This window comes from Oxyura jamaicensis, chromosome 14 (assembly GCF_011077185.1).
Source record: "Oxyura jamaicensis isolate SHBP4307 breed ruddy duck chromosome 14, BPBGC_Ojam_1.0, whole genome shotgun sequence".
Lineage (NCBI taxonomy): Eukaryota > Metazoa > Chordata > Aves > Anseriformes > Anatidae > Oxyura > Oxyura jamaicensis.
The window spans coordinates 7,364,982-7,392,897 of NC_048906.1; the positions used below are offsets into that span (position 1 = coordinate 7,364,982).

A 27,916-nucleotide genomic window follows, 5' to 3' on the forward strand; every position below is an offset into this window, starting at 1 on the left:
CATTTGGGGCCTGATATTTGAAATAATGCCTCTTTGTCCGCATTAAGTTCTATCAGAAATGCGCTGCCGCAAGCATTTGAACTCTGTACTTGTTAACAGCACCAGGAAGCGGCGCTTGGAGTGATACGCAATTCTTCCATCCATAGCACTGTTAAAATACTGGTTCTCCAACTCACTCGGTTCCTTCCTCTGCCAAAGTAACCAAAGAGCACTTCAGCTACCTGCTCTCCCACAGAAACATCTGAGAAGGCACTGAAGACCTGGAAACGCTCACATCTCCCATGTAATGCACAGGTCTGGTGGACCTAATGACTTCAAACGAATCCCACAAACATAGCTCCAATTACCAGTGTGCAGCACGCAGTCATTGCTCCCCTCACACCACACTGGACTGAGGCCGGACGGGGCCTGGGGCACTCCTGCCAATGTGCCTCATGGCCGCTGCTGCCTTGCACAAACCCCTGCCGCACCGGGCACCCTGCCATCACCAGCCCTCCCTGCCACCACAGCTTATACACCCCGGTCAGAATGATGCCCTCACGGCCATGGGAGGATTTCACAGAACCTCCACTGGGCTGCAGTCATTGCACGAGCAGATTAGAACTGCGAGTCACCATGGCAGGGACAGGGGTTTCATTTTCATTTTCAACACAGGCTATAACATCCAGTTCCCCAATCCCAGAAGGACAGCAAATTTTAAGCTAAATCACCAGGAAGATGCTACATGTATTTAAATATGTTTACATACTGCCTGATAGTTTGCTTCCCTTTCTGGGTCATTGTAGAAGAGTAGAGAAGCACTGTGACAGCTGAGCACTGGCGATATGCTTCCCCAAAGGAGAAGAGAAAATTTTGTTAAGTGAAAACTTTATGGTGAGAAATCACCAATTAAAGCCCAATAAAGCATCCCTTGCTATAAAAGAAGGGGTATAAGAACTGAAAGAAAATGCCTTAGTGTTACTCGTATCTCCCATTACAATCAGACAACATAAGTGAATTACAGATAAGGAGCACCTGTCGTATGAAGTAAGATAGAGCAGCACCATTACTGCAAGTCAAATCTGTAAGAGACAAGGTAATACTTTCACTAACACTTAAGTGGCAGGACAGCTAGCCACAGACATCCTAAACATGCATGAAAATAGTTTGGAACCTAAGGAATTCGAAGCCAAGAAAGCAGGATCCAAATCATTTCTCTTCCCCCAAGACAACCACACAGAGACAATGCTAAGTTGTTCCACATCATATACCTGTAGATATCCGTGGTGAAGAGTAATTCACATCCCTTATGAGACTGTCTGTGAAACCTTTCAAAGAAAGATTTCTTCTTTCCTTTGAAAGAGGAAATGAGAATTTTTCAGTGACAAAACATTTTCCAATGAGATGAGAAACATTAAAAAAAAAAAAAGTTTCCTGTTTGAAGAGCTGCTCCTGCTTCATTTATTGTTTCATAACACCAGAATCTAGCACGAGTCCAGAAAGAATCCCAATCACATTACAAGCTTCTATTAGCTAATAATTGGTAATTGGAAAGATCATTGCCTAGCTTAAGACTATACTAAAACATTTTTATACTTTCTGCAAAGATGACTGATTCATCCATTACTTAATATTTGTATTACAACGGCAGCCAAAGGACCCACTTAAGAAAAACTCCACAAGGCTGGATGCTTCAGAAACGTAAGCCATAAAATGCTCTTACTCTAAACAGTTTATAATATAAAATAGCTTTGTAGTTGCTTAGAAGTATTTTAAAAGTTTATGCTTTGCAAGGTTTGAAATTATACTGTGCATTTTAAGTACAGTAATGCATCTGCGTTTTGGACCCAAATAAAGCAAGAGAGTCTTCCATCATCTCCAGTCATTTTCAGAGCTGATCCAAAGCACTCAAGATAAATACTCAGATTTGGTGGCCAATTTCATATATGTGCTACTTTGCTCACCAATTTTGTCAAGTGTGCCATCAACATTGATTTTCTTGAGTAACAAGATAGACAAGAACCAATTCACTGCATGGTTGATGATCAGTGTTACAGTCAAGATTCTCAATAAATGTGAGTGAACTCAGGTGACTCAGGCCTTAAAAATGAACTCACAACCTTTCCCAGGAGTATAAGCTCCAGAAATTCCTTATAATTTAGGATAACTTTATATGCAGCACGAGCTAGAGCTGTTAGTGTTAACTGTTTGTCTTTTTATGGAAAAAAGGAGGACAGAGAGAATTTAAAAGATTATTTTTTACTTCCAGCTATGTACTGACATGTATTATCATGCAAAGAGGAAGATGAATTCAGGTAGTAAGCTAACTGTAGGTATTTTTGCTGAATCTATAAATTTATGTGGTATGTTTTTGCAGATGTTCCTCATGATCATCATCCGCATACTGCTGTTGATAATGCTGGCACAGTTTGGACCCCCAGGCTCCCCCCACCCCTTCTGCAGCTGGGAAGTGTCCATTGGACATATTGAGTATAATGGAGGTCAAGGATTTAATGTAATTTTTGGCCAGTGTGAGAGTCTCTATTTTGGAAAGTTTATTCTCAGCTCTCACATGAGGGATTACCTCCCGCAAGGCCTGGAACGCATTGTTGAGCTTGTGCATTCTCTGCCTCTCCCGCTCGTTGCTTTCCAGTCTCCTCAAATGTCTGTCTTTACTGCTCCAAGGATGCTTGGTTCTGGCCGCAGTAATCTTGCTGCTCTCCTTATTTCCCCCATTCCTCCTTTCTTTGTGTCGCAAGCATTTCACCAGTTCTTTTTTTTTCATTGCTGACTCCTCTGAAAATGCTTCTTTATCAACAGTATTCCTTTGCTTCTTCCCTTTGGCTTTAGTCTTCATGTTTCAGTAGATGTACTGGTATTAAGCATCAATATGCTGTAAAAACATGACACCAATATCTTTAATTGTTGAACAGCTCAACACCAAACAAGGGATCTGATGCAGGTTTGAGAAGTTTGTTCCGTACTGGAAAACCACCACTGACTCTCAATTTAGCAATGTGCATTTTAGAAGTTGTGGATGGTACTAGTCTACATGATCTATGCCAATGAATCAAGGAGAAAATCCTTCTTCAGAGAACAGATTCCCCCCTTCAGCTGGAAGGGGTTACAGAGGGAACAGAGGCCAAGTGAATGGAACCACTAAAACAAAGATGCAGTGAACGCCACCTGGTGCCCCCAGGGATGGAAAGGCTAGTGAAAAAACAGACACTTATTTTCTCGTATATAGGCCTCCAAGTGGAGAGATCTCTCCTCTCACTGCATGCAACATAAGCAAATGGTCTCCAGGCTCAGCCAGTCATTAACCATTCATTTGTAGGTGTCTACCGGCATGCTTAAACTGAAGCCAAATAGTTTTTCCAGCGTAAAAATGGTTTTAAACCCTGCTTCCTCTAGTGAATGGACAGCGCATTCAAATAGTGTTGAAGTCACTGGTAATCACTGTGCTGGAATCATCTTTGGATGGTAGAAGTGCTGGCCATAGTCTCCTCTCAGCTATGGTGTTATCAGTGGTTTACATGAAAAGAGTTTAGGCAGTCGTGACACTTGATAACACTGGTAATAACTATGTAAGTGAGCATGTAAAAGCAGGGTCTCCCTTAAGAGAAAACAGAACAGAAATGTAAACAGGTTGAGATTCTGCTTTTCAGATCTAAAGATCTCAACCAGAAAAAAGCCTGTGGGAAGAGAGAGCCACAAATCAAAACATGCCAGAAACATAATGATCAATTAGGTTTGATAACATATTGCCTCTATCTCACATGCTTCTATTTTTTCCTAGCTCCAGCTATCAAAAGTTATAAAACCACACAATGCCTCATCGTCAGTACACAGATTTGTGTGTGGAGCATTAGACAGAACCCTCAGGCTCTTACTCAACGTAACTTCTACAAAAAGCAACAGCTGGGAGTTTGAGGAATACATTTCTGCTGTGTTTATGAGCTGTCCACTAGAGGGAAACATGAACCACTGACTCATGTAGCTCAAACTCCTAGCCAGTAACATTTTCACCCACAGCTTCTCTGCATTCTGGGCCAGTCCACAACACCCACAAGCACAATTTCGGCAGTTTCTTCACACACACAGCTTATTTCTCTTTCAGACAAGCAAAGAAGACGAGAAAGCAGGCAGACCAGGTACTAACTACGAGGAGATAAGCAGTTCTCAGCTAGAGATTTCTTTGTTTCTTGTTTGCCCAAGCCCCTTCACAGGTGTCTTTCACTCCTTGTTTACTCTCAGTCTCATCCTTGAGGTGCCAGCTGTAGCTGCTACAACAGTGCAAGCAGTAATTCCTTGCTGGTGGTCTTCCCAGCTCTCAGTTCTGCTTTTTGATGCTGTTATACAGGTCATAAAAAGTCTGGGTATTAATAAGACAGAACAAAATAGTAAATTTTGAAGCAAGGGGGGGGGGGGGGGGCTAGATATAATGAGGGCTAGAGCAGTTTGATGCAGTTTTAGCAGCATTCCTACTATACACCCAAAGTAACATGCTATACTTGTGTGACTGACAGCTGCTGGGAAAGAGCATTTCCCTTTTTAACAACAATCAAATAATGATGGGGCATAATTACAGTTACTGCCCCAGTTTGAGTGTAGCAGGGCACTATTTGTTGTCCCATTTATCCAAAAAGCCACAGCAATGTTCCTTCCTCTTGCGTTAACAGAACAGGTGATGACAGTGAAGTTTTACCCTCCCCTATATCAGATTCTGCCACACTTGAAGACAGCAGCCTCACAGCAACCCTTCCTCTAAAAGCAACGATCAATGTTACTGTGACCATTTCCAAAAATTCTTCCCTCCACCTTCAACCAGTCCACGTAGTCACAGAAAGGTTTGGTCTTAAACAATGCGTTTGTATGCTGATGCTAACATATGAGTGGTATTAGAGGGTGGTGAACCAATAAAGGAGACTTGCCACGGGTGCCATCCCAGACCAGGTCATCACCAGCAGGCTGTAGAGTTCCCAGCTGTGTTGCAGTAACAACCACTTCTCCTCTCTCACACTTTAGGGGTATTTTCAGCTGTTGGGCATTTACAGAACAAAGTTCCCTGCCTGTGAGGTAACAGGAGGTTCATGGAAGCAGCCAGCAGAGAAAGTTTTAAGAACAGCTCAGGACACTTCAGCAAACCACAGGAGCAAAGAATAAGTCTTAGAAAACGCAGGTGAGGGTGAGCAAATTTGATGATGGGATAAGAGAGTATTCAGCTGGCTGAAGTTTGCTTTCAGACTGCCACACACCACTGCCTGAGAAACAACCTCATGGAGCCACAACCAGAATTCTTGGCACGCCCAGAAAGATGGCATGGGTGCAAAGAAAGAAGTGGGAGATAGAGGGGATTCAGGAAACAAAGACTGGGATTGTAAAGAGAAATCAAAGAAAGAGAAAAGCCAAATACCAGCAAGCCTCTATATCCATCCATCAGGGCTAGCATTCATACTCTGTGACTTACCACTGTCACCAGCCGTGGAGAAGGCACCTAGAGCCCAAAGGAGGACATGACAGAGGCTTCTGAGGAACCAGGAGCAGCAGCAGGGTCTGTGGGGGCAGCTGGGGCACTGCTTGCCCTCGGGGCCCCAGGAAGAGGAGCCTGTGAGGGACCTGAGAGAGAGGAGCCCATGAAGCTCCCTCACACTGAAAGGGGAGCCTGAGGGACAGTGTGGGGAAGCATTGCCAGGAGCCCCCAGGGCTGGTGCTGCCGCTGTACCCCAGAGCTCTGCCTGCAGTGTGGTGAGGCAGCAGCCCCAGGGCTGTGCGGCAGTCTGTGACAGACCGACAGACAGGCCCGCTGCTCACCACGCCACACCGGAGGTGGCTGCGACATGACACGTTGCATTAGCGGCAGGGGCGGGCCCTGCAGCTGCCAGCAGGCATGCAAAACAACATAAACGGTCCCTATCAGTCCCTACCGGCACCCTGCTGCACTGAGGCCAAGCAGCACGGTTCAGAGCTGAGCTTAGGTAGAGGAATCATGCATGCATGGAATTGCCACAGGCCTCTTCCCCCATGGAGGGGGAAGTCGTGGAGAGGTAGCCAGGAGCACAAGGCTCTGGTAATTTGAAGGGTCACAGGGCTCCGAGTGAAAACAGACAATTACAACAATGCTCCCAGGGGAGGCAGAACTGGGGCAGCATATGGAAGTGGTGCTGCCAGACTGGTGGAAGCTAAGCCACACAGATCAATACACTTGTCACTGCAGGAGGGGTGGGTCCCAGACTTACTTCAGCATGTGGAGTGTCCTCAGGTGGTGGAGGAGAAAAGGCTATCCCAATTCTCTGTTCTCCCCTGGGCAGTGCAAGTTACCCTTACAGAGCCAAAGCACTTCCATCCCCTGCAAGAAGGCTGCTGTTGGTAGATTGTGAGCACTCAGATTGTTTGATAGTAAAGTTGGTATCAGACAGCCAGTTAGTGCCATAGCTGGGATCTTTTACATCTGTTCTCAATAACAACCAGTATCTTGGTCAAGTTTCAGCCCACTAGTTATACTTTAGCTAATGAAGTCGTCATCTTGATATCAGTTTCTTGTTCCCAGGTTTAAACAGTTTCCAGGAGCCACAAACAGCTGTCAGACAGATGCAGGGGCTTCCACACCAGCCTCCATTATCTACTTACATTGCTGTGCCATCATATCTCAACAGGTAATGAGGAAAAACAGCTCTCTCCTGCCTCTGGCAGTGCCATGGCTGACAATCTGAATCTCAAGTGAAAGAAGCTACCCATACAGGTAAGTACTACATTAACCTGGAGATCTTACATCAGTTCCGCACATGGACTTTGATTAAAAACCATGATCTTCGATAAAATAACTTCAATAAATAGTAAGAAAACATATAGTTAACCTGTTTTCTGAATAGTTATGCACTCTGAAATCTGCATTCTTCCTACAAACACTTAGTTCTAGGATTAAAAGCAATATTAAATTTTTAAAGTCACCATGTTTGTATTTCAAGTATTGCTTCTCTACTGACAACATATACATGTTACCTGTGTTACCTGAAGTTGAAACAAGGGTGATAACTGAAGATATTAAAGGTGATGACACTGTTTAGTGTAGATTCATCTGCTGTGACTGGGGCTTTGAGCCTTTGGTACCTTCTCTGCATCTGGATGCTAACAAGCGTAACTCAGAGTAGCCAACTATGCTATACTGTGGACCTGACTCATTACTGGCATCTGTTTAAGAACGAACAAATATACAAAGAGATTATAAATATATAACTGTATTTTATTTTTAATATTAAATATTTTTAAATTACAAGCAATTTATTGAATCACACTATGCATGATAATCAATATACAGTAGAAATTACAATTTAAAAATGTACACAATTTAAAGACATTTTGACCTGAAATTTCATTAACTATGATATATTGCCATAAACCTCATACCGGTATTAAATTACAATAGGAAAACCTCATACCTATGATTTTGTTACATAGTTTCTCATTTACAAATAGAATTAAACATTATATATACACACATCAGTACCATTTATCATTTAAGTTACACCTATAACTGTGCAAGTTCAAACAATTTCATAAACAAAACTAACTGTAAGTCATATTCAAGTTTCTGAAAAACAGGCTGCTGGTATTACAAATACTTATTTTCAATAAGTTTATATGATGTTCGACTCCCCTCTAGATTTTTTCCAGTCTTGTACCAAAACCATTAACATACAAGGATATTTCTGTATGACTTAAAGCTGAAGTAATTTTGTACACTCCATTCTTATTTAAGGCTATTTCTTATAAGGCTAATGAACTTTGATTCCACCTTTCACTAACACCAACAAAAATAGCCATGTCACTAACACCTGACAATGCTGACATTTTAGCATAGTGCTTAATCAGAAAAAAAAAGTCTTTCTACCAACCAGCCTCCTCATGAAAAGAAGATTTGAGTACTACATAAAAATCTGCTAAAAATACTGATAAAAAGAATGAGGCTTAAATGGCTTTCATTAGTGCATCAACAAGGATATGAAAAAAAATGCTTAACTCGTTCACTTCCATGAAAATGGCAGTTTCCATGAACGCAGTTATACACACAGCAGGTCTGCAGCTAGGGGATTTGGGAGAGTACAGGTGTTTCCATTACAACTGGACACTTCTCACATGGTTAGCTTCTCACTACAGATCCTCTGTTTTTAAACAAACTTCCTTAGGTGGGAAAAATCAGATCTTTTAAACAACTTTAGTAGCCAAATTGAGACAATGCCTTCATTATTCAAATAATCAAGGTATTGTACTAGAGAAGGAATTAAAATGTAACCAGTCCTCATAATAAACCATTGAAAATAGATACATGTACTTCTAAAACTGAAACCATGCTTTGTAGCTAGTGCAAGAAATTACATATACAGTTTTAAGAATGACTCATAACAAACCCCCTTACTAAAAGGTGATTTGTTGGAAATACAGATTCATCTTCATTGTGTCACTGACTGCTAGGTGGGTTTCTAATATTGCTAGTAGTTGATCAGATTTTAACTATTTTTTTTTCCAAAAAAAACCTTTTAGATTATTGCAATCCAGCCTACTGGATTACTAAAATTAAATCCTTAATTTAACTGAGGTGAGTCAACTTCAAATACTTCTTTCTCTTCATTGTACAGCTAAAAAGGACATTACCTTGCTTAATATCATAAATATCCCAGCCCATTTTGGAAAAGAAAAATGCTCCTTTGGCAATTCATTAGCAATGAGTCCATTTGGACAAAGGAGTAAACTTTCACTTCCTATGCAAGATTTTCTTTAAACCCTGGTAAAGAATAAAAAACATTTCCATCAAGCAAAGGAAATTCCCAATGTGCAGGATGAAATACTGCACGTTTGAGAAATACGAGTTTCCGGAATTACGAGAACCAGAATGCACTACTAAATTTTAACATTTTGGAATAAAAGATTTTATTTAACTTTGGATTCTATTCTAAGTTAAGCAATTCAAAATTAAGGCTGAACTCCAGGTCTGATCCAGTAGATTTCTCAGCACACGAGGCAGATAAACCCACACATTATTTGCAGATCACTTAGGGAGTTTCATTCTTAGTTTTGAATTTCCATTCTCAATGTAGTGTGAAAGTTACACCATACAGATGAGATCTAATTAATCTAGCCATATCAAGGAGTTTAATGTTGGAATTATGGAATTTCTAAGCAATAATGTGTGCACAAATTCTATTACCTATATTTTAAAAATATTACAAACAGCGCACAGCTTCCTTAAGTGCTCTACAGTACGTACCGTAAGCATGTATTAAGAACTACTTGGCTTTGTCTCTTAAATCATGTTTTGGGAAAAGTCCATGAAAAATCCTGTTCCTCGCTTCACACTGAAGTACAGTTCTGACCACCTCTGAACCTGAGTGCCGCATTAGAAGTTCTCAACAATACACTGGTAAAATCAAATAACTTTACAGAACTAAATCATTCCCTTTTGATTGGTATGGAAGTCATTCTGGCTAAGGGCTAAATAATGCTGGACAAAAGCAGTTAACATATTCCTGTCATTTAAAACATACTTTAAAAATCAAAATGCATATAGAAGCATACGACACAAACTTCACAGAGCTTAAATTATCTAGTCCTCCTGCACTTCATGGGATGACAATTCTCTGGTGAGTGGATCTGAACACAGAGCACTCGGACCACCAATACACTGAAGCCCTGCCAAAGAAGCCACTAAAATACAAAGTACTTTAAAGCCAGGTAAACTGTTATTGTCTGCATTTCCTACAGATCCACAGCTGGATAAGGCATTCCAAAAAAAGGGATTTGTTTGATTTGTTTCTCAAATTAACTCACTTTAGAGTAGTGATTAAAGATTATTTTTTTCCCAAGCAATTTAAAGAATTAAGCTAGCTGAACATACAGCAGAGCACAAAGGTTAAAAAACACGTTGTATTCCCTTCCCTACACACAGCTTCAGAGTAAACTTTACTATACAGCATCTTTGGGTCAGTATGCATTTCAAGGTATAGCATGGAGCCTTGCAGATATCTTAAAATGTCTGGCCTTATAAAGGGTGCAAAATTGGTTATTAACCATTAATCTAATTCTTAATTGTCGGAACATCACTGCGAGGTAGATCTACCACAGGCCTCTGAATGGCAGCCCCAGTCTGCAATCAGCAGAAGAGAGCTTCAAAATTCACAGAATGTACAATTGCAGGGCCAAACATGCCTAAATCCAGTCTACTGAAATTAGTCTTGTTTTAGAATGTTCGTAATTTCCAGTTTTGTACAGTCAATTTTATTTCTTCTCTCTCCAAGGCAGAAGTTGTAATAACAACTGGAAGGCCCTTAAGTATGATATAGTCAGATGGTATTACAGTTTATGCAGTCAATAGGATCATATTCAGGAATTGAGACATTATCTCTTTCATCTACAAATTCCAGAGTATATCATATATTCTATTCCAGTTTCCTATAAAACATGAACACTAACAATCTATAATCGTTATCATTTAGAAATGGTACTGAATAGAAGATTTCAGCAAGTCTAACGTAACACTCAGAAGTTATGTACGTTTTACAAGTACCGTGCATAGCAAAGGCTACAAAAGAGGACAAATTAAACTGGGTAACTGGGCCAATTCAACTTGTCTTACTTTCCTTGAAAGATTTAAGATTTTGATTCTGTACATCATCAGGAAATAGAGGAAGAATAATCCATAGTGCAATTGTAATAAGCAAAGTAACATGTAGTGATATCTTTTTGAATATGGCTCACTACTGATCAACTATCATTCATACAGTTTCAGCAACACGGACACCTGTTGCACAGGACAGTTATACACAATTCTACAACAGGTGTATGTTCAAATAGATAATGAACTACATGGAAAAATATAAAAAAGAGTATTATACAATCTCATACATAAACCAGACTAGTGTAATTGCTTTACTTGTTTCTTAAGTTATCTGAAAAATACTTCAAGTACTTGAAAACGGCGGCAGAATCATCTTTCAATGAAAAGCAAAATTGCACTGATTTAAAAATACATTACAAAGTTAAATACACATTCAAATTAATGTCCTGATTTAACATTGCTTTCAGTGTTTACTTTCATTTCTTAGGACTTCTTGATTACCTGTATTACTCCAGGAGATCCAGAGTTCAGATAAAGAAGTTTCAGACACAGTCTGTGTGTTCTGTTTATGTAGTCCCAGGAAGTTTTAAATCCGTTTAATCTTTTTCTCCATCTTCACTGCTTCCTATTAGCAGAAGAAAGGTAATAATGTACAGTGAGATTCTTCGGCACAACCATCACTTCTTTGCAAGGCTTTTCCTAGAACTTGGCATTCTTCTGTTTCACACTTCCAAGTATTGGTTAATCTTTCCCTAGAGCTTTCAAATACTATAAACATTTGGTACCTTTGTACATAGACATCTGCTTAAATCACACAGTTCAATGTCACTTCCTAGGACACACAAGGCAGTGTAAGATCTCCAAAATCTCTTATCTGTAAGTTACTAAGCAGCAAGCATTATCTAATCAATATGCATGATACAAGAACAATACAAATCAAAACAGTGATTACATTTTTAGACATTGACCATCAGCAAGGTTCAGCAATCAGTAGTATTTATTTTTATAATGCAGTATTTTACCAAGATTAATATGTTAAACTGCTTCAAATCAGTTTTCTCTCCCCTCTTAACTCTCAAAAAATGTATTAAAGTTTTATAAAGCTTTTTGTTAGAGACAAGAAAGCTTCCATTACCAAATACTTCTACTAAATATTTCTATGAACTGATTTGACTAACTATTCTAACTCCACTTTAGAAAACACGCTGCAACTCTTTAGAAAGTAGAAAATGCACTTTCTAGAAAGCAATGCAAACTGAACTGTAAAATAAGCTTAGACAACAACTGCAGACATATTCCTCAACCTGTGCAATAAATTGTGTCCTATGACAGGGCAATAATGAAATTTAAAGTGCCACAGTGTTACAGCTATACATAAGTGCTTAAGGACTGCTTGTATTTCATTTATATAACTATCGTACTAATTTAGGAAACAAGACTTGTGAGCTTGTCCCATAAACATTCCAGAAAATGTACAGCCATAAGTTTGTAGCAATGTGGATGCAAATAATCTCAACCTCAATGGAAAGGTCGATCTTACCGAAGTACAAGACCAGACCTAACTTCTACAGCATTAACAATATATTTGTAAACTAAGTATTTATCAAAGAAGAAAATTTGTCATCTACATGACTCACATCTTTGCACAAAGCTTTCAATTTGTAGTTTCAAAATAATTAACTAAATCACCTACCTCCTTGCTCTATATCTGAATCTGTAAGATGTGTAAGGGAAAAGCTTGCCATGTTTGCAGGAGAGATAGAGAATCTAGAATATGGGGATGAATGTGACCAGTTCTGTTCAGAAGTCCGGGTGGGTGGAGGTGGAGAGAAGTATTTTGACTGAAGAGGTGGTTTAGAGCTAATAAGGCTATTAGCTGCCTTTGATATAAAGGATGGCTCTGGAGAAGAAAAGTCATCATCCCATTCAAAACCGCCACCTTGGAGGAAGAAAAAAAAAAAAACAACAACAAAATATAAAGTCATATATCATTTTAAAAGCAAGTCCTGCAAGTCCTGGAAGCCTGCATTAACCCATAAGGAACCTGCAGTACCTTTTCATACAGGATCTCTTAAGAGTCAAAAGGAATGACATTTATTACAGAATTACAGAGGTTACCAATAAATTTTGGAAGGCAAAATCTAAACTTGAGGCTTTTGATACACAGCACTCAAAAGCATAATACAGCCTTAAAAACATTAACCCTGACCCTGTCCTCTGCTGTATGGAAAAGTTTATTTTTGTACTTGCTGTTATTGACACTCACCAGAATTAGAAATTACAACCTTCAATCTGAGAGGAGCTGGAGAATGCCAGCTTTCAAAGCACAGAACAAAAATAGTTAACACAGGCCAAGTCTGTTGCGGAAATTAGTATCAAATGAATAAAGGAGTATTTTTAAAACACTTTACAGTGCTATAATTTAGATTGTGTTTATGGATATCAGTATAAAACACATTATACACACAAAAATATTTAAATGCATTTTCTGAGGACCTCCTGATGAAAACCTATAGATTCCCAGGCTAAGAACACAGACAGTTTTTCTCAGAAGCATTGTATAGACCTAAGATAATCCAATGCACTTTAAGAAAGTATTATTTACAGCATCCTAACATAGAAATGTTGAAATAATACTAACTTCATTAGGAGTGACTGGCTGTGGGGACAGGGAGGAGACTAACTCCTTGCATCTCTTTCTGTGTAGTAATAGGGGAACAAGGAAGAACGCTGGCTGGTAGTTTAAACATTGAACTGAGTCTGGCTGCAGTTGAGTTCATTTTCTTAATTTGGTGCTGTGCTTTAGATTTGTGAACAAAACAATGCTGATAACATTTTAACTACTGGTCAGCGTTTGCACAGTATCAAGGCCTTCTATTTTTCCTCACTCTGCCCTCTCCTCACCCTACCACCACTGAATAGATTGGGGGTACACAAAAAGTTGGGAGGGGACAGAATCATGCAGATGAACCAATCAAAAAGATATTCCATGCCACATAACAGCATGCTCAGCAATAAAACAGAGGAGAAGAGATTGGGAAGCTAGCCCTCTTTTGCTCAGGAACTGGCTAGGCATCTGTCTACCTGGGAGAGGTGGTCAGTGATTGATTTTGCACAACTTGTTTTCTTTCTTTTTTCCATGTCTCCTTCACTTATTAAACAATTTTTTTCTTAACGCACAAGTTGTCTTGCTTTTACTTCTCCTTCATCTTTCACCATCCCACTGAGGGTGGGAGAGAACTGAGTAAATGCCTGTGTGGCATTCAGCTGCCTTACCATCTGTTAACCCACTACAAGCATACACACAGAGGGTAGAGACTGGACAGAAGAAAAAAGGTCTGGAACAGCAAGCAAACTGACAGCCATTACGAGACTGCATTTGGAAAAGCGGTGTGTAGCACCTCCCCACATGCAAAACTCAGCTTAGAAAACGCTGAGCTCAAATCTTGCATTCATACATACTTGCAATTCTGAAAAACAAACAAACAAACAAACAAAAAAAAACAGCTGCTAAAGAAAATTACTTGCTTTCCTTTGTTTTACTGAATGCAGCTTTGAACAGTACAAAGCCTTTATCAAGTCACAAGAGCACAGAGGTCTAGAAGTGCTGGAATGCCACAGCGTCCAGACCTTCTCTCCAACTCAAAAAAAATCATCTTGAGCCAACTGTGTTCTAGTCCAGGAGGCCACAAAGATTTGTTGCCTGTATTTCAGTTGCCTCTCAAGATAGCCAATACATGTCAAACAGTATTTTCTCTCAAGCTTTAATAAACAGTATCCAAGTTTTGATAAACTAGTCTGATCCTTTGATAAACTAGTATCCAAGCCTAGCTGAAGTATTTGCTTAGGATGCAAAACTGAAGCCAGTATGGTACAGTGAACATATAAACCACATATTTTAAGTGACATTTCATTAAAAACTATGCATAAAATATTCTCAACCCCTGCTGTGTATAAATATATTTAAGTACCTTCTTCATCTGTTGAGCTTTCTGAATTTGTGAATCTGTTTAAGTAACTAAAACCCGAAGGTAGAGCAGGAGTGCTGTGAGAGCCTTCACCATTCAAGTCTGCTACACGGTTTCCCAGCTCCTTAGTTGGCGTTTCCTAATGCAAACAAAACAGCTCGGTTAACTTTTTCATATACACCATGCATCCATGCAGTTGGATGGGATGCTAGCTTTCTGAAAACACTTCGTTTTCCTCATCAAATCTACTATGAAAATACATGGTCTGCAAGCTCTTTAGTTATTACCACACAACAGAACTTTGAATTGTACATTAAGCGTATAGATACACCTCCATTTTCAAAAAGGTTGCATCAAATCTATGGTAAACTGAATGCAGAAGCAACTATTTACATCATTTATCATATAAAAAGATTTCATATGCCCTAGGAACAAAGCTAAAGTATCTTCCAATTGCACAGAAAACAGTTCCCTTATCACAATACACAGGTATGGACTTTTTTCTATTCTGGGAAAGTTTTTTTTTTTGTCCCATCTCCCATTTTACCTTTTTTTTAACCCTTTAACTATGCTTCAGGATAAAGAGAGACACTCTGTATGACTAGTATTTGAAGCAGCCAACAGTAACTATAATAAATGAGAGTTCGACAACTAAGTAGTTTAACATGGCTTATTTTTTCCTTCCCCTCCAACAATAGGATGACTATTCTACAGAGGACAGAAAAACAAATGCATACCTGTGTTTTCTGTTCCAAAAGACAATGACCCCTAGTATGCTTGATGTCACTGTTCTTTTAAACTGACTGTACTAGTTCAGTTGCTATACCATTAAAATACACTCCCCTTTGTATCAAGTTACAGAAGCTTAAAAATTGATAAAGCAAATAGGGAAACAAAACTAACCTTGAATTTTATAAGCAGATCAGTATTGTTTTACTGAACTTGAGTAACACTGTATTAATAAAAAGCAGCACTGTCATCTAACTACTGCTCTCATTTTTGATCATAGCTTAAGGTAAATTAATGCTAACTAATGCAGGACTCAGTTTTTATTTTTATTATAAAGACATTTGAACTTAAGCCTTAAGTCCTCAAATTCATATAAACAGATAGGTAAACCACTTCTATAAAGTTACAACAACATTCTGATAAATAAAATTATTAACTAAATTTGGTCCATAATGCTGTCTCTCACTCAAATTCAATACAGCTTACATGCATCAGTAAAACATCACTAAAAACCAGGTTTCATCCAGTGCATACACAGTCAAGGTTCCAAAAGCAGTGGAAATTCAGGACTTGGCAAGCAACCCTGTCCACAGCAAAACTACACTTCAAGTCCCTGCTGCTATTCTCCCATCAACACAAAACTGCACCTAACCAAGAAAAAAGTTTCTTTACATAGAGAATACAAACATCACAAACAAGATGCCAAGACAAGAAAGTGATCTTGTAATTATGTGCCCATACATACTGGTAAGTTATTTACCATGTCTTGTTTAAAAAAAAAAAAAACAAAAAAAAACACTTTACTTGGTAATTAAAAAAGGATACCTGATCAAACAAATAGACCGTGACATCATCAAAGAAAGTTACAGCCTTTTTCTCGTTTTTCCAGTGCTCACGTTGCCTTTCGTTAAGTGGTTTCGGAAGTTTCAACAAGCTCCTCAGATGCTTTCCATCATCCTTGTCAGTAAGTATCTCAGGTACTTGATGAACAGTTTCATCTTCACTGTCAGAACTCAGACTATGCATATGAAAAGTCCTCATGTCATCCTCAGAATCACTGTTTTCATCTTCCTCATCCGCATCATCGCCATCTTCTAAATCAAGCATTCCAGAAACATCAAGTTTGCCAAGGTATTTTCCTTCAATATCTGGCTCTTTCAACTTTTGTCCTTCAACATGATAGAAGGACTTCTCACTGTTACTTGAGTCTAAAGGATTGTGTATGTTATGCACAGACTTCAAGTCTCTGTGTGAAAAAAGTTCTGAAGTATTAGTGCCAACACAAGAGACACTTTTATGGGAAGACTCCGACAGCTTTATTTCATCCCTTAGGTTATTTTCCATTGATATTTCCAGGGAATTCAGAGTTGCCTCAGTCCACTCGTCAGGACACCTCTGTATCCTTACATCCATCTCTTGTATTTCTATCTCGTGATTCAGTTCTGGTTTTGTACTTTGATTACTGGTATCCTGGTAATTTCTTAGGTCATGCTTTTGCTCTCTCTCTTCAGAACAATAATCCTTTTTAGAATTATTCTCTCCTCTATTTGCAGAAGTGATACACGTAGCCTCTCTTGATAGATTTACAGTCTCTTCCGTTTTTTTATCTGGCTCAGAATCATTATCAGAGAAATAGGCAGAGTCTCTATAGGAGTTCTGATTCCCACCCACAAAAACCTCTGGGGCTATTTCAAAATTATTTACTGCATCTAAACAAGCTGCTGCTTCTGAAACAATTATGACTGGATTAGAAGGTAAATCATTGGCATTGCTCTCACTGACACCACAGTTACCAGTATCTGCATTAGAAGCATCCTCAACAGTAATATGGGAAGTCCATTCCGGAGACTCCAGATTCTCTGTTTCATAGCCACTGTCAGCAGGCTTATCAGGCGGTAAAAGTTTCTGATGACTTTGAGCCTGTAAAGATTCTAAAACCTCATTTACATCTAACGAATCCAAAGAGTCAGGTGTCTCTAAGGCTTGTTCTACAGTCTGTACAGGAGATGGGCTGTCTTCCAAAAGACTATCCTGACTTGTGCAATCTGAAGTAGCAACAGAAATTAAGGTCACCTCTTCTGGAACATCCTTACAATTCTCAAAATGATTTAATGTTTCTTGTCTTTCTTCTGACAAATCATCCTTTTTTAATATGGGAGAATTACTTTCCAAGTTTCTTTCTGTATCTTCCTGATTGGATTTTTCCCTATTAAAAGCTACTTCAGACTTGGAAAGTATTCCCTGTTTCATTTGTACATCACTCCCATTTGTTTTAACAGCAACACCATAATATGGATCGTTTCCAACATTGTTTTTTGTATTACTGGACAGCTCTTCTTGACAAAGAGTATCAGTGTTACAGGACAAGACTTGGTTGACTTCCACATTTGAAAGTTTTCCCTCATCCTTCAAATAAGGAAGATTTGCATATTTATCATGCAACTTATAGGCTGCAGACGGACTAGAGGATGCCTGCATCTCTACAGTCGTCTGAGAATTCGTATCTTTATCCATTGTTACTGGATTACAATTTTCATCTTTCATGGTTCCAAGATTTTCACATACTAAAGAAAAGACCTGTGCATTTTCAGCCAACACAGGCTCAGGCTCTACAGAGTTTCTATGCGAGATTTCCAACATACTTTTTAGAACAGTTTCTGGTTTTTGCCCGAAATCACTGCTGGTTTTGTTAGACAATATCCCTGTTAATAAGTTTTTCTCTTGAAGAAATAAGAAGTTATCAGAAAGTTCTTCTAAAGTTACTAAGTCAGACTGGTTAGAAGTATTTTCACCTAAGGAAACTGTTTTGTTTTCAGAAACATGACTAGAATGCTCTTTCTCAGCAAAGCCTGTGACATTTGTAACATCTGTATTTGAATTTAAAACAGTCAGTTTAAAGTCTTTAGGAATATCATTTGTTTCAGCAAAACCAAGTATTTTTCTGTTTGTTATTTCTTCTGATCTGTTCATGTCATTAAATATATTCTGGAAAGGACTTTCTGGACTACTATTAGTAGGCAAAAAGTCCTCTTTAGGATCTGTATTGTAGTGGAAGAAGTCCCCATCAGTGCTAGATTCTTCAACATCAAGATCCCTGAGAACCATGAAATGAGAACTTTTTTCTTGAACAGCTTCTTGATCAACTTCTGTAGTTAGTACAACTGATTGGTTATCAAAATTCATGCTGCAGCCACTACCTTTTTCCTCTAACTGGATATAGTAGTCATTTCCAACAGAAAGTTTGTGTGCATCAAACACAGGTAGCACCCCAGGAACGGCAAGCGATGCTTCCTGACCACTTCCATCCTGTGCTCCTGGCCCTTGCTCTGAAAGTGATCTCTCAAAAACCTCCACGGGAAAGAAAATACTTGTGTATGCCATTGCTTCATCAGTATTCACACGACCACACTCATCAAAATGATCATGTTTAGCTGCCTCCCAGATATATTCAAAGCTGAGACCCTGGCTTGTTTCAGTTACAGTAAGAACTTCCTCCATTTCATGGCTAAGTCTATCTCCTGTAAAGTGATCTAAGATTGGAAATGCAGAATTATTTGTTTCTCTATTTGACGTGTTTGGTTTAAGAGCATTCCACTGCTGTTCAAAATCAATCTCTGAGTCCCTTTGGCTTTGCATGCGAAGGTAAGTTAAAAGTCTATGCACTTCTTCTGCTGTTGGTCTCTTTTCTGGAGGTAGCCAGCAGAACTGCAGAACTTCATACCTATAGAAGTAAGAAACACCTTTAAATAGGTTCCACAAGGAAAAGGATTTTATAAAAATCAGGTACCTAAATACTAAAAAAAAACAGCAGTATTACTGGCAGGAATTTCCATCTATAGCAACTATTCATTTTCTGTACAGTGACTTTGCCAGAAACATTTAATTTCAGTGTATTTTTAAGAGAAATGGGTAATATGAAAAACATACTCAGCAGCTTTAAATAATAATAAAAGTTTACCATCTATCAGAGTATGGCTGCTCCAGATGTGGCTTAAAAAGTTTAATCTGCTTCTCCTTGATGACATGGGTTAGGACTTCCCTGTCAGAGAATTCTGAGTAAGGCTGAGCAGCATTCTCAAACAGCTCCCACAGCGTTACACCCAGGGACCTAAAAAAGACCAGCAAAATGACTGTACGTTCTAAGAACTAAGCTGCTCTCAAGAAAATAAGGATTTTGCAAGAACAGGCAGGAACCACAAAATGTCACTATCCCATTGCACCATAATAATTTCAGAATCCGTTAATCCATTTCAAGTGTGCTTGACAGAACGCTAAAAGCCTCAAAAACAGAGTTCTTTGAAACCCAGCGCCAATGAAGGTAACAAAATGAGGACTCAAGTGACTTATCTATGGAAGAAACTCCTGCATATTAAAGAAAAGTAGAAAATGCCTTTTTAAAACAGAGAAACAAGAGGAAAAAAAAACTGTGGCTTCACTAAAGACTACTGTTGGACAAAACTGCACTCGTGAGTCAAACCACTAGAAAACTCATTTGTTTCCGACTTCTTTAAATTAGTATTTTTAAGCTGAAGTACTCAGAAGCCTTGTTTTTGCTCAGTGCTGTATACGTATGACATACAACACTGATCACATTTTCAGTGCTCAGAGCTGATCCAGATCTTTAGGCAACCTTTTCTTGCCCAAAATACAAAGTCAATTCTATTACCATAGAATAATTTAGATCAGAATGCATCTCTGGAATCATCCAGTCCAAACCTAGTCAAAGAAGCTTTGCATAAAAGGCACTAAAGTTCAATTAGGAATGCTTAAGACTCTGGCTGCTGGTAGTTTAGATGAACGGTATGATTTGAGGAACTCTGCTTGAAGGATACAAGGAAGACAGTATTTAAATCATTTCTATCAATCTCACTTTTTGCGAACCTTGTTTTACATTAACAAATAAAACCTAGTTTATTATTCAATACCCGTAAAACATTAAAGCAGGAAGTTAGCTACAATGTTTTTGGAAATGGTAACCTAAGCCTCAATTTCCATTTTATCCAAATTTTCCTGGACTTGAGAACTGAGGTGGAACTTGGCAACTTCAAAAAAGTTCAAGGGTTTCCCTAGTCTCTCTCTATAAGCTATGTGGTAGCAGAGACTAACCTCAATGGGATTCTAGTGGCATCTACCTCAAGATTTAGTTTTCTATCATCCACAGCTCCTAATGAAAAAATTTACCTTCCTTTATAAAAATTTGAAGGACTTTGGCAAATGAAGTAATGTTTTATTAATATAAACATCTATTCTTCTGCTATACATTTCTCTTAATCTAATTGTTCTTGCAACAAATTTTTAGGCAACTTTCCAAAGCAAGATACAGTTGCAGATTTGTAGAGATTAACCTACTGTGCATCTGATAAAATAAAAAAGCAGTGCATCAGGCCAATATTCAACAATAAATATTTACTCCTTTATGTAACATTTGAAAATGTATTCCAAAATATCTCACAAACTATTTTATTATTTACTACATACCATATGTTACTGTATTTATTTTGCTCTGCTGATAACAGTCTGTCTTGAAAACTTGTTATTAACTCAGGTGCAGTCCATCGAAGAGGAACAAGTTTCTTCTCATCTGTCTCAATATAATCTTCCTATATTATTAACAACAAAACAAGACTGAACAAACACCGGGACAACTTCCAGAAGCTGACAATGTTTTTTTTCCCTAATCTGTTTTCATGTGATCACTATGTGTATAATGAGAATTAAAAAAGTATTCTCCTCTACTTTGGTAAAATGAGATTAATGCTACAGAAAAAAGGCATTCAAGAAGTCCATTTCTTGTATACAAGAAAATTGAATATCAATTTCTTGTTTAATGTTTGGTACTCAAAACTTAAATGAACACTTTGCATTTTTCACTTTCTTGGTATATTTAAGTATTTAAAATATTTTCACTAGGCAATTTGATAGCATTTTTCCTTTCTTAGAACATTCAATTTAATTTTTTGCATAACACCTGCCATTATTATTTTAGGGCTACTGCATATATGACAAACAAATTTAACCAGAAACTTCTATAAGCAGGAACTCCATTTCTGGAAAGATCGTTTATTCCATTACATGACCTTGCTACAGTTCTTTGCCCGTTACTCTGAGAAGTTCACTATGCAGAAAAATCAAAAGGACTACCTGGGATCAGTTCATAACCTTGTAATATGCTAGTTATAATCTCAGGCTTTCAAATCCTTCATATTTTTTTTTTAAGTACATTACCAATTAACTTACCTTGTATCTACTGAATCCTATACCATAATCTCCTACTTTGACATTTAAATCAGATGTAAGAAAGCAATTTCGTAAGGCCAAGTCACTGCAAAGGCAAACAAATAAATAGTAAGAACAAACAAAGTCTTCAATTAAAAATAAGACAAGTGGGTTAAAAGAAGAAGCACCATTCAGAAGAGTCAGACCACGGCTTGAAGCATCAACTAAAAAAAGCCACAAAATTTTATAAAAATAAATATACATATTTACAAAAAAAATGCACGTTTACAGGTTACAGTAGCAAGTGGCAGGAGCAGATCGGTAACTAGCGCTAAGGATTCAACATCCACGCTATATACATACACTTCAGTAATTTTATTCAGATGAGCTGTAGCCTGGTTCCATAGACCACAAAAGGCTCCTAAAAGCTGAAGCAAGTTAGGCATGCATCTGAAGCTACCTCTCTGATCCTCTTTGGATATAATTAACCCGAAGATCACTCCAGAAGATCAACTCATAATATAAGCCCAGGCACAGTAACTGGCAACAATAGGGAGATTCATTTCAAAAGTACAATTTTGATTAAACTAAATGTGAAGATAGTTCTTCTGTTGCTTGGATTTGCATCAAGTTTTTTTTAAAAAATACATAAACAATCGATTCCCAATCTCACTAGAATCCTGCAAACACTGTTGTTCAAACACTCTTCATTGTACTAAGCAACTAGTAGTATATTACACGCACAAATAAGTTCCTCTAAATAACAAAACCACATTTGAAACATTACATTTGAACTAGAACTATACATAGTCTTTGAGAAAGACCATCAGAAGAAATCATGTATTTCATAAAAGTTCCTTTAATTAAGGAAACAAAAAGCTCTTGAATATACATTTCCAGTTTCCACTATAAACCAGACAAGTAATCATAGCCAGGAGTGTTGCTGGAATAATAGCAAGAAGCTTTTTTAGAAAACTGTGCAAACTCAGAAATCTATGCAAGTTTAATGAAATTGCATGCTTACTATGAAACCATAGCCATGACAGCAGAGTTCCACATGCTAATTGCTCAAATATTTTGCTTCTCAGTTCCACAGAAGGGTACTAGGCAATTAAGTGCACTGGAAGAATTCTACCATTGCTTCTGTGGAGATTTAAGAAAAGTAGTCTCTGAAGTTTAGATGGTCTGAAAACCACACAATTTCCCTACTTCGAAAGGGTAAGGTTTTTTTCCCCCTTTGAGAACTGTTGAACCTCATGGGTCAGAAACATTTGTAACCTTCGAGTACGCTCCAAAGCTTTCCAACTTGTATTATACTATTTAAATAAATATCCCAGAAGAGAAGATAAAGTTTAGCTGCTAGAATTTACCACTATCAACAAAATCACTGATGCTGGAGCTTTACCACTTACTCTGACAGCATCAGGATAGTGCTGCTAGAAGTAAACATTTACATTGGTAATTCTGCTGATCCAAAGAATAATTATTTATCAAGTTTAACTGTATTTCACTGAAAACATACTGTTAAATTTAATACCTACAAAGCCACATTGCTGCAATACAAGAAACAGTGATCACTCAGTTTAGAAGTTACAACTGGTACTACCTTCAAGTAACTTGAAATTGTTAAACAGGGTAAAAGCTCTGCTTATCTGGCAGCAGCTGAGTCTAGGGTTGGGGTGTTGCTTAGGGTTTTGTTTTACACATGCACATTTTAAGACTGAAGTTTAATAGTTCACCTTCTCCCTGAACGCAAGGTCTCTGCTTTCTCAAAGTAGTACAATGCATTGACCGGCAAGTTCCTAACATGCTGAAAGAGATGATGCAAGTGCTGCTTCTACAGCAAAGAACAGACTGACCCAATAAACACACACAGAGAATAAACTATCCTGAGATATATCATCAGGTATGCCACGTCTGGGGAGCAAGTACTGTAATATAGCATTAGAAGTCTAAGGTTGTTGTCTCCAGTTCCTTAACAACTTTGACCAAAAAAAAATATTTTTCTTTAATTGTAAAGTTCAGAGCAATGAGTTTCATGACTGTATTTTTTCTTACCTTTTAAAACTACTGCAATGGTTTCAGAAGTAACTGCATCATCTTTTATTAAAATAAAAAAATGCAGGCTTCCCCCCCCCCACTAAAATGAAATTGTTCTCCCATTATGATCTGACTAGCTCCATTACTGAAAATTAAGAGACACTGAAGATAAACAATGCCTTAGTGAGAGATCACCTACTTCTGTCAGGTTTTCCAATTTAAGTCAGCTTCTCCCTTAACATATTAAATGAACGACAACTTTTTTTTCCCATTTTTAATAACAAAGATAATGGACTACCAAAAATTCTAAGTTGCTGTGATGTATAAAAATACAGTACAAAAGGTTGATTCTAACAAAATTTTAGTTTCATCCCCCCAAACCCTAACACACATACCCCCAACAAAACAAACGTAACTTGTGCAAGAATTAAACAACTACGTCTCTTGGATTGGCCTAGCTGTAGGCTGTGTTCTACAGTCTGTAGATCACCTAAGAAGTAGGTGATCAGCTTACAGTTGCACAAGGACTTTAAGACCATATCACTGCAATTAAATTAGTATCTTCATAAGCATCACACCTTCCTGACACAGGATATGTAAATTAGATTAAAGTTTATTAAACTAGTGTCTTTAAAATGTGCCGATTTGAATGAAAAAACACCTACATGAATTTTGGAGTGCACCATAGCAAAGAGTAACTTATCTGGAAAACATACCTATGCACAAAATTATGCTTATGCATTACAGCAAGTCCAGCAGCAATCTCACATGCCATTCTCTGTAGCAGCATTATTTGTGAATCTCCTTTAATGTGGTCCTGCTCATTGCAAATATAAGTTTTTAGGTCACCCTGTAAAAGAAGTTGAAAATACTTAGCCTTGTATGTTAGGTGAATCTAAAAAATACTTTATAAAGAGCCAGCTAACTACCTACGTTACTTATTTACCAGTGAACAAGGTTAGCACTAGTTATAAATAGATTTGTGCTTAATAAAGAATCTCCTTAAGTTTCAGTCATCACTTGTATAAGAAGTCATCCAAGGCATACGGTATTGTCCTTGTAAGGTTTTTTTAATCACATCATTTAGGAGTTAACAATCTAAATCATACTGCCACATAAAACATAACTGTCATACAATAATACTTTCCATTAAAAATGTGATGAGTTTGGTTTTTTTTTTTTAAGTGTAATCAGTTTCAAGTGCTCCCAATCAGCAGTTGTCTCTCTGGCACATGCAAGGGGATGGAAGGAAGAGATCACAGAAAACTGTTTTAGACATTGTCAGCTCACCAGAGATTTGGATATTAAAAGACCACAATAATACAGCCCACTCCCATCATTCAGGCACCAAAGGATGGCAGCAGTTTTGTTGAACCTAGGCACTGCTGATCAGCATCGATACAACTTACAAGCCTCCATAAATTACCAAGAAAAAAAAAAAAAAAAAAAAACAGCTTTGAAACAAATGGAAAAATAACTGGGAGTTGTCAAGCATCTTCTAGTCTTGCTTTTCCTGTGTAGGAGAATCCAAGAAAGGTAAGAGAACAAGTTTCTTATGCCACTGTTCTTACTTTCACTTGCACATTACTTTTAACCTACAGCTTCTGTATTTTTATTATTTAAATTGTAGTCTTCCTGCAAGTTTACAAAAAGATTTCAGAATTTGTTTTTTGAAGAAAATTAATTGTATCAAGACTGCACAATACATTACATCACAACTTATTTCACCAGCGTAACATACTGGGCTATAACCGTAGACACCAACCATGCCTAAACCTTGGACCAGGAAGAAGGCTGAAGAGAAGTCTGAGATTGAACAGACAAGGCAGCAGTCTTTGCACTGCCTAAAAAGTGTTATCTTCAGAAAAGAACAAAAGATTGCTAAACTTCTGTTCCTCTGGTGTTCCAGACATCACAAAGCTGTAACTAAAGCATCTCATTTCTCCTTAATACGGCTAATTAAAAGTGACAGTGTACAGTTCTCTTAATTCAAGTGGTAGATTGCAACGCATCACACAGACATCTAACAATGCAGTGATACCTGAGAACTAATTGACTGGAGAGTCACAAATCTGAGTTACAGTATTTATTAAAATAAGAAATGGGATGGACAGTCTGCTAAAAAGCAGACACTACTCCTACATAAAACAATTTTAATTTGTTTAAAACATGAACAGATCCTACAGTACTTGCAAGCAACTATTCTATCTTCATCTGCTTTATACATAGTACTTAAGCTACAGAGCTAGTAGGTAGAGCTAATACCACTCTGTAACAAAAAATGTATAAGCTCTAAGACTTTGATATTGTAGAAACCTTCATTACATTCTCTTTATCCTGTTTTCAGCTACTAATTAGGCAACATTTAAGTATTTGCATCCTACAGAATTGTGTTTTTTTTAGAAAAACGTCTCCATAAAGGTTATTATGACTTGCAAGTACAGCTTTAATATCACTCTGACTCATACATGTGTATAAACACAAACGCATACTTCCCTTTCTGCCTTGCCAGAGCAGATTAACCAGAACAGAATTCTGAAGAACTACAAAATGAACAGCGTCCGTATCACAGATTCCCAATTGCATAGCCTAATGAAGTACAAAAATCCAGTTTAACTGACTCTAGATGGCAGCATGCTGCTGTACAAAGTCAAACTATCCTGTGAAACTGCTGTCATCCCTTGAAACAGCAACTGGTTACTCACAGTTTGTCCCAGGTGGATTAAGTTCTTAAGATGCCTGAAATGTGCCAAGGAATTGCTTTTTAATTTTTAAAAGCCTTAGTAACAGCAGTGCTATGTGGTATCCTTTATTTAGTAAATAATTCCCTTGTTTAGTAAATAATTCATGTAGACACATTTTTATAGGAAATGCAAGTTGTATTAAATCCAGCATCTTGAACACCACTGGCTCTGTTTTCCTCATCCTATTAATAGCAACAATCAAAGTTAAAATATAGCCGTTGTGGGTTTTTTTTGGTACTGGTTTAAGAGGACATTACTTCATATCAATGAATGCACTCTAGTGCTGGACTGACATGCAGATGGAACTGGGCAGGCTTGAAGAAGGGGCCAACTGAAACCTCACGAAATTCTACAAAGATAAATGTGAAGTCTTACACCTGGAAAGAAGAAAAACCCTTGCAACAATACAGACTGAGGACCGACCAGTTGGACAGCAGCTCTGCAAAAGGGGACCCAGGGATCTTGGTAGACAGTATGTTGAACATCAAGCACCTGTACTCCCTGGAAGCAAAACTGCAAGCAGCATCCTGGGCTGTATCAATAGGACCATAGCCAGGAGACCAAGGAAAGAATTACTCCCTTCTCCCCCATGTTTGTTACACCACATTTAGATCCTGTATCCAGTAGTGGCTGCCCCAGAACAAGAGAGAGACTGGAACAAGTTCAGTAGAGCATCACCAAGACTGTCAGGGGATCAGAACAGTTCACCCTGGCTAATTCAGCCTGGAGAAGGAAAAACTGCAGGGGCACCTGATAGCAGCTGTCCAGTATTTATAAAGCTATGAAGGCTGAGCCAACTCTTCACCGCAGAGCATGGCAGAAGGATGAAATGACAGGCATAAGTCAAAACAGAAGTTCAGTCTAAGCAAAAGGAAAAATGTTTTCCTGGTAAGGACGCCTGAGCAGCAGAGCAGGTTGCCCAGATAAGCCATGCAGTTTCCACTCTTGGATGTTTTCAAAGACCCACCTGGCCAAAGCCCTGAGCAACCCGGTCTGCCCCCAGGCTGAGGCTGCTTTGAGCAGGAGGTTGAACTGAAGACCTACTGAGGTCCCTTCCAGCTTGAATTATCCTATGATGCCTCCCTGTCTACAAACAGACGGTAGTGACACATCAATAGTATTCCCAATTTTGAGCCACAAATGACTCTTTATTGGACAGTTTTTTTTAATGCAGAGCTTTTTAAGTATCAAAACTTACACATGTCAGGGGGAACACAGTTCTGCAAAATTCACTGCTCAGACACCTGAAAATAAAAAGCTCGGTAATCATGCTTAAAGAAGGCTCCACTTTTTCTCCAACTTGTTCTGCCACTGCCTATCCCTTTTCTCCCAGGAATCTGTGAAGAACTAGATTTTTACCTTTCCTCCCACCTCTCTCAGTTCTAGTCAGGATCAGTTCAGCCTTCTTTGTAAATAAGTCTTAATTTTATTTTCTCCTCTAACAACCAGAAGTCAGGGGCATATTTATCTGCAGAATTCTGTAACTTTCTGCTTTGCAGAAATTCCACATTTGGTCCATAAGAACACCCAAACTGCTGATGTGACTTTTTAAACAAGAAGGTACTGACAGTGCTTGAGAAGCGTAAAGAGGTTACCAAATTATGTCCACTCAACACTTTCTACCAAGT

General features: G+C 38.2%; 1 protein-coding gene across 2 annotated transcripts in view; it reads right to left on the reverse strand.

Annotated features, from left to right (window-relative positions):
* Positions 1-7,201: 7,201 nt before the first annotated feature.
* LMTK2 (lemur tyrosine kinase 2) overlaps positions 7,202-27,916 on the reverse strand; it is a 44,509-nt gene continuing 23,794 nt past the window's right edge. For both annotated transcript variants that reach the window (XM_035339356.1, XM_035339357.1), the window contains exons 7-14: positions 24,261-24,394; positions 21,526-21,610; positions 20,767-20,888; positions 19,247-19,396; positions 16,114-19,009; positions 14,563-14,698; positions 12,285-12,530; positions 7,202-11,216 (exon numbers count right to left, since the gene is read on the reverse strand). In XM_035339356.1, the coding sequence (XP_035195247.1) occupies positions 11,188-11,216; positions 12,285-12,530; positions 14,563-14,698; positions 16,114-19,009; positions 19,247-19,396; positions 20,767-20,888; positions 21,526-21,610; positions 24,261-24,394 (3,798 nt within the window). In that variant the 3' untranslated portion in view covers positions 7,202-11,187. The remainder of the gene's footprint in view (positions 11,217-12,284; positions 12,531-14,562; positions 14,699-16,113; positions 19,010-19,246; positions 19,397-20,766; positions 20,889-21,525; positions 21,611-24,260; positions 24,395-27,916) is intronic.